Here is a 7,988-nt window from a genome sequence, read left to right on the forward strand (position 1 = left end):
CTGCCTTTGGGTCTTCTAGGTTCTGAAAATATACAGTAGAGGCCTATGTATCTGCATGTGTGTATAGTATATATAGTATATATATATATATATATATATATATATATATATATATATACTATGTATCTGTATACAGACTACTTTATTAGGCAGACCTGCACACCACCCCTAATGCAAATATCTAATTAGCCAATTGTGGCATCAACTCAATGCATAAAAATGTGTTGTTCAGACAAAAGTGACTTTGATTGTGGAATGACTGTTTGTGCCAGGAAGGGGGGTTTGAGTATCTCCTGGGATTTCCATGCACTTCAGTCTCTAGAGTTGACAGAGTTCACATGATGTGAAAAACAAACGATATCCAGTGAGCGGCAGTTCTGTGGGCAACAGAACTGTTAATGGGAGAGGGGTATGCACAATTGCATCTATGAACATGCAACATGACAAACCTTGAAGGGGATGGGCTATAGCAGCAGAAAACCAAAAAGACCAAGTCACTGAGTTTATGTTTTGGTACTTTGTACAAATTAAGCACTGTCAAATCCTCTTAATGTGTATATGGGACTGCTTGCTGCTTACTTTGTGAATACACAGTTAACATTTTTGCTGTGAAAATTTGGTGGAATGCCTTCTAGGTGTTCAGGTGAAAAATTGGCAAAATTTGCCTGAAAAGCCCACTAGGATGTAGCCAGGCTATATCTGGGTAAAACCTGGATTGTGGTTGACATAGTCCATTTATGTCATATCTCTCAACCTCATATTCCAGCCCTCTAGACATCTATATTCAGATGTAACTCAGATGACAGGCAGAGGATTTCTTACATGACTTTGATAAGCGTATGGTCCTGGCATTGTTTCCAGAGTGCAGTAGGATAGCAGCACAGCCTTTAGCTGCTGTAATTCTGTGTAACCTGTCATCCACGAGAAGAGGGCTCTCAGCTGTTTTCAGCCAGCTGCTGAAGCGACTAGAAAGCACTGCCTCTGTAATAACTTTCCTGCAAGCCAAGGACAAAACTATCGCATGAGCAGTGAGTCAATGAAAAAAAAAAACAGCTAAAGGCTATTTTTCCTATACTCTAGCGTCTCTACCCACATCATACTTTATGTTCCCTGCTTGTGCTGGCTCAGCAAACACTGTTACTGCAAGGTGGAGCACAAGTTGCAAATGTTTTTCCAAAAAATATCGGAGGTGTAGTTTATGGTGTTATTGTCATCTTGTGCATCTTATAACCCTGCTGACCCATCTTGAGACAGTTCAGGACCCAGTGCCCTAAGAGGCATGTTAATTTTTTTAACTTTTTGATGGATGGATTTGATGGATTTGGTGACATTTGTGGTGAATGTGGTCACAAAAGTTTAGTTTTCGCACTCCATTCAAAAACCAAGCTGAGTAGGAGCTAAGTGCTTATTTTTCTTAGAAGATAATCGAGCTCTAGCACATTTTGGAGAAGCCTAGATACAACTTACAATGTTGTCTGATGCAGTAATATTGAGCAACATATCAGACCTCATTTTACAGATGATGGTTGGTTTGTTTACTTGGAGACAAACATATTAGGCACCCCCCTCACCCCTCACCCCCAACGTTCAACCACAGTGCAGGTAAAGTATGCCTAATTCTGGGAAACGTGACTGCAGTGTTTGGAAAAAAAATGCTGATTTTTATTCTCATGGCATCTCCCAGTGTTTGCTGCCAAGTGCGAACTGGCAGCATATGACTGCCTGTGTCCAGTGATTAACATTGTCACTGTGCACTTGAAAATGGCAGGAGATGCAGATGCTGCAAGGCGTGCAATGTCAGCCAGTGGGATAACTTCACTACTGCAGACAGAGGGAGAGAGAGAGGGGGAATGGGAGAGGGAGAGAGAGAGGGAATGAGAGAAAGATATGGTGTGGGAGGGGGGTTGCTATGCAGCAGTCTACCCTGTCTCCAGAGGGTGTACCTGTGAGACCAGCTGATCACTCATACACACACACACACACACACACACACAGACACATACACACACCTGCTTCTTCCTTCTGCCTATATTCTGCTTCATTTTTAAATATCTCTACTTCAAAAAAGAAGCTGGTTAGCAAGTGACTGTCCCAAGTACTTTCCTACATTGAACATATTATTCCCTTATTTCTGTTCCCAAGATAGAAGTATTATCAATCTATTTTGCACAGTGCTCTTCACACTAGAACTAAACAGTTGAAATAAGATGACAGTGTATTATCATAGGAATGACATCTGCTGTTTCTTAACTTATTGTGTTTAGTTGTTGACCATGACATTATGTCAGAAGCATGCAGTGTAAACTTCTGAACACATCAAACCAAACCTTTGTGCAACACAACTTAGTTAAGGTTTAGAAACTGCATTAACTAAGTTCACACATTAAAATACCTAGTGGTTACTGCCTACATCCTTCTGATTCTGATACACGATGCATATAATTGCTTTCATTCATTCAGCTTTTGTCGTTAATTTAGCAATTTTCCAATTTAAAGCATGAGAATGTTTCTTTACAAATGCAGTTTAGTGAGCTAATTTAATTTAAAAACGAGAAAGAAATGAACTTTTGCGTTCCTAATTGTGTGTCACAATTATGGCCAAATATTGATTGAATACTGGCAAAAGCATGAATTTGTGCTCTTGAATAGCATGGCTGTTGGTTTCAAAATTCATTAGAGCCATTTGTGGTTAATTTTCTTGAATTTTTCCAGGTTATCCCATATTGCCTATTAACTAAAACGATGATTGCAGTGTAAACTGGTGTTGTCAGCCTTTGACGGTGTGTATTTGTGGTTTAAATTGGGTTTTTTCTCTTGCAGAGCTGTCCTTTCAGTTCCATTAAAGCCTGCCTTCAAATGCATTTACCTTTCTCTTTGGTGCCAGGCAGACATTTATGGAAGCTGTGTAATTTAGTGTTTCCCTCCCTTACAACCCAGCCAGTATGTGGGTGTATAGGTATGAGAGAGCTTTTAAAAGCTGGTGTATAAAGTCTGCCATTTTGTCTAGGTTACGGTTGGCAAAATTAAAATGGATTTTCTGCTAATTCCACAATTAAGTGTCTGAAGAGAATTAAAGATGGAGTTCTTAATTTCTCTCATGTAAAGTAATTAATGTAATCTAAACAGCACGCACATCTTGGCAGTGGATATAATTACAATTAATCGTTTTTTTAGTTGACAGGACAAAATATATATTCTTAAAATCAGTTAGGCTACACTTTCTTTGTATCACTCCATCATGAGCTCTACATACTATCTTCATAAGTCCTATTATATCAATAGCAGCAAATATCTCTCAATTGGTTGGTATGTCATGGTAATATCATTTTCTGAATCTGTGGTGAAAACACTTTTTTCCTCTTTAAGGCTATTAACATGATTATTTATGAACATTAATGTAGTGATTATGAAATTGCTATGTACTGCTTATGATGTAGCTAAATAGTTTAAATGAAGGTGTTCATAGAAAGTGTTGCCAAATCTACTGCGTGAACAAAGGTCACCATATACTAACGTATGATACTGTTTATACAGCCATAAACAAGAATTAAGCCAAAATAAATGTTTTCTTTGTTTGTCTCTTCCAGGGTCATCTTAACCTGAAGGCAATTTGATGGGGAAAACAAGAAGAGTCCCTTTAAGATGACACGCACCGACCCACCTGATCTACTGGCATCAACTGCGTACCGAGATATAGAACCCAGCCCCGCATCCACACGTTCTGAGCACTTCCGCCCTTCCGGAAAAAAATGTGATGGTTCCTGGTTCCCCAGCACACTGGAGGATAACCGGGAGCGGATAAACAAAAGGCACTGTCGTAGCTTTGACCTGGAGTCACTGAGCGACCAAAGATATTGCACTTCCCTGATGGAGTACACGTACCGGAGGGTGGAGAGGCATGCCGTTCACCCAAACCTGGCCTGGAACACTCTGGGCCAGCAGGGCCCACAGCGGTTTTCTTCACCGGACCTCATCAGTCACCGGCTTCCCGCTCAGTACATCGCCGCCGTCAGCAGCCAAAATGCCGCCATGGTCTCCGAGGCGATCGGGCACGAGCACAGGCAGCGGGCACGCTCCAAAAGTGCGCCGCGGGTGAAGACCGGCTTCAGCCGCGTGCCCTGTGAGGCGTCCCCGCCCGTCGGGAGAAGGGGGCGGGAAGTCAGCCGGGCTCCACGGGACCCCCCCAGGAGGCCCGAGTTGTCCCCGCGGCGGGAGCCCATCCACACGGCTGCACCAAGCCGGCCACTCGTTAACGAAGTGCATCCCATCAAGCTGCAGCCTCAGAGAGGAGACACCAGTCGGTACTCTCCCCTCTATGTTCCCGATTGCTTTGTCAATGAGAGCCAGCCTGAAAGGCAGCAGCAGCATCAGCAGCAGCAGCAACCGGCCACCAGCCCTCATGTCCGGTGCCGGGTGGACATCAAGCCAGACGCAGCCGTCTTGCACCACGCTGGGAGGAAGCCTTCGGCAACACCCACCCGTTCTGAAGAGGTTCCCTGGCAACACTACCACACAGCCGGAGGCCACAGCCTGACCGTGCCCCGGCAAGCCCCCCCCTCCAGAACGGTCACACCCACCTCTGACTCCTATGGCAGCGAATACCGGGCTGCGTACCCCTACTCCAGCAGTGCTCCCAGTGGCTATGTCCAGGCTCAGCCCATGGAGATCCCCCTGCCGAGGATGCCCTCTTCGCGGGAGTACTACGGGAGAGAGCGGAGGGCCTTCTCCAGCCCTAATGTGCTGACAAAATTCTTCTACGCTGATGAGCCTGTGAGCTATCCCAGTCCAGGGCCAGTGCCTCACCCAAGGACTTACTACCCGGAGGATCTTTATAGCAATCCCAGCCCATCCCTTACCCCCAAAATGCAGTATGTGCAGCAGGATCCCAGGGCTCGTGTGATACATGCCTCCCCAAGTCGGTCTTACTATGGTGATATGGAGCTGTACCCCTTCCCTTACCCATACCCATTGCAAGCCACGTATCCCAAACAATACACCACAACTGAGCCAGGACCTTACATCATCCAAACACCCCCTGCTCGGACTTACTACACGGAAGATCCCCGGACCTACCCCGTCCAGACTGTCCCACCCAAGATCTTCTATGTCCACGAGCGTTTCACCCCTCCATCTGAACACCACATCCCTTCCAGGGGGTATCACACAGAGGGCCATGTTCAGCGGCCTCGTGTTTCCCAGCCACAGGTGGATGATTGGTATGGCTCAGAGGTGTCCGGCCATAGCACCCACCACCCTTCCTCCCAGGCCTCGCAGTTCACCCCGCCCAGGGTGCGGCAGGAGCCTGAGCTGACCGCCTGGTATGCCAACCCCTGCATGGAAACCCCCAAGCTGGGGGCTAATGCCCCCCGGAGCTACTCCAAGTCATGGGACAATATCCTGGACACACGGGTGGAAAGGCAGCAGCCAAGAGAGCTTCAGCAACAGCAGCAGCCACGCGGCCAGAGCCATGATGATCTCCTCTACCAGGGCAAGCAGACACTGTCCCCCGCTACCGATGACAGGCGGCAGCCTGTGGTGGTCAACCTCTCTAGCTCGCCTCGCCGCTATGCAGCCCTGTCCCTGTCAGACAACTCCCTCATTGACAGAAGTCCCACAGAGAGTGCTGGGAGACTCAGTGCAGGCTCTGCAAAGCCCTGGTTTGTGACACCAGAGATCACTATCACAGACAACGACATCCACCAAGGTGGCAAATCTGACAGGAAGCATAAGGCGGAGGAGATACTTTCCCGTTCCCCAAGCTGGGATGCCCTGGACTCTGGGGATGGGCCATCTGCTAAAGCCTCATACCAGCAACCTGTCTCCTGTTCTGCAGTAGACTCCACCACCAAAGAGAAGACCCAAGACAGCTCCTTGCAGCAGAGCCTGGAGCAGCTTGATGAGCTGCTGGCTGACTTAGTCATTGACTACAAGCCCCCAGCCAGCAGAAGGCATAGCGAGGACCTTCTGGGCCAGCTTAAGAAACTGATTGGTGAGGAAGAGGTGAAGACAACAAGACCACCGGTGTCAAAAAAGGGTCTGTCCAGGGACTCCCCGGGCCCTTTGAGGAAACAGCCCCAGCCAGCTTCCAGAAAGATGATCCCCGGAGGCCCTCCAGGAGACCCAGACAGTGGCTGCGATGGGCTTCAGCAGAAGAGCGCAGAAGAGTGCTCACCAGACGAGAGCACAGATGAGGATGACACCATGATGTGCTCCAACAGCAAGTGCCAGCGTACCGAGACCCTCTTCAACGCCTGCCTCTACTTCAAGTCCTGCCACAGCTGCTATACCTATTACTGCTCCCGCAACTGCCGACGGGAGGACTGGGATATCCACAAGGAGAGCTGCCTGTATGGCCGAGTGGGAAGCATCTGCCGTCATATCATCAAATTCTGCCGAGAGACAGCAGATGTCCACAAGGCCTTCTCCCGTATTGCCAAAGTCGGCTACCTCTCCCGGGGTAGGGGGGTCCTCTTCCTGGGTTTCCCCAGCGCAGGGTCATCTGGAAACTTCCTCCGGTATGGCCTGGAGAGCCTCCTCATGACCCCGACTTACATGTCCCTGCGTGAGCTGGACAGCTTCAGAGACAACCTGGGAGAATACTGCAGAGAGCTCCAGGAGGCCGGGGATCAGTATGACCCGAGCGAATGCTTCCTCCTGAACGTCTCCATCGCCGTGGGCGATCAAGTGCCTGACAGGCCCTCGCCACGGGTCCAAGCTCCAACCGTCAGGAAATATGCCAAGGTGTCACTGGCCTCCTACAGCCCTGAGCGGAAGGCCGCGGTAGCAGCCGCGGCAGCCTCGAGGAAGGATAGTGGCATGGAGACGTTGATCCTCACCCCGCCCCCTGGAACCGCCAACATTGATCTGGAAGGTGAGGCGGGACGAAAGGCTCGCGAGGTATGCTTCATACACATCCAAAGGGAGCTGAGGACCCGGGGGGTGTTCCTGCGTCACGAGTACCCCCAGGTTTACCGGCAGCTGTGTGACTTTGTGGAGAGCAATGAAAGGTTCACGCCAACCACTATCTACCCCATTGACAAGAGGACCGGGAAGCAGTTCATGTGCATGATCATGGCTGCATCTGAGCCCAGGACACTCGACTGGGTGGCAACCCCAAATCTTCTCGATGACATTATATAGTATGCCAAGTATGACAAGAGTATTGCCAATACATTGTCCATTAATTTCACTTGACAGGTCTTGTTCATGTAGTACTGACAGAGACCCTTGGGGTGGGTTCAAGACTTGACACAGTGCCAGATACTGTTTGGACTGTAGGAAAATGGTGAGTCAAAATAGACTGAAAGGCCTGTTCACATCATTATGCATTCTTATTTTCTCATAATCACATGCACCTTTGATGAACTGTACGTTATATGTATATACCGTATCTATATATCATTCTGTTGTATGTTTGCAGATACAAATTGTTTTTACTACAGAAAAAAAGAGGTACATTTATGTAGTCATGCCTGGGTGAGTGGTATTATTTGCACCAGGAAAATCATACACTGCACTCAAAGTAAGAAGCACAGTGCAGTGTTTGCTGTGGTCAACCTGGTTTTATACTGTTCTGTGTGATTTATGGCCCACACTGATATTGCAGATACATCACTAACCTAATTTTCTTCATATCCATCAGTTTCACCTTCATCTCATCTGTCAAGTGTGTTTTATTGATCTAGTCTGTACTCTGTTTTTTTTTTTGCCACTCTGCACAGTAGCAACACTGACAGCAAAATTTAAAATATCACAGCGGGTCATTTCCCTGTGGATGATTTGGGAGGTAAAATCTTGTATTGCTGTTATATTTCCATTTAAAGGTCACTGAATGGGCATTCCATTTTTAGAATTTACATACAGCATTTCATGTTGTTCCATCATACAAGTGGGGCTTCCAGTCTCTACCAGAGACAGTTGATTGTGTTTCAACTTGGTATAAAATGTAGTTCTTGCTGTTGTAAGGAACTCATACATGTACATGGTAA

The 7,988-nt window shown here is 47.3% G+C and overlaps 1 protein-coding gene across 1 annotated transcript; it reads left to right on the top strand.

Moving 5' to 3' along the window:
• Window positions 1–3,642: 3,642 nt before the first annotated feature.
• Window positions 3,643–7,140, top strand: LOC133105679 (apical junction component 1 homolog). Its single transcript, XM_061215946.1, has one exon. The coding sequence runs from the start codon at window positions 3,643–3,645 to the stop codon at window positions 7,138–7,140; it is 3,498 nt and encodes a 1,165-aa protein (XP_061071930.1).
• Window positions 7,141–7,988: the final 848 nt, after the last annotated feature.

Source organism: Conger conger, chromosome 12 (genome assembly GCF_963514075.1).
Source record: "Conger conger chromosome 12, fConCon1.1, whole genome shotgun sequence".
Taxonomy (NCBI): Eukaryota; Metazoa; Chordata; class Actinopteri; order Anguilliformes; family Congridae; genus Conger; species Conger conger.

Excerpts from the sequence above, each read along its gene's own strand:
- LOC133105679 (XM_061215946.1), top strand. The coding sequence starts at position 3,643 with ATGACACGCACCGACCCACCTGATCTACTGGCATCAACTGCGTACCGA.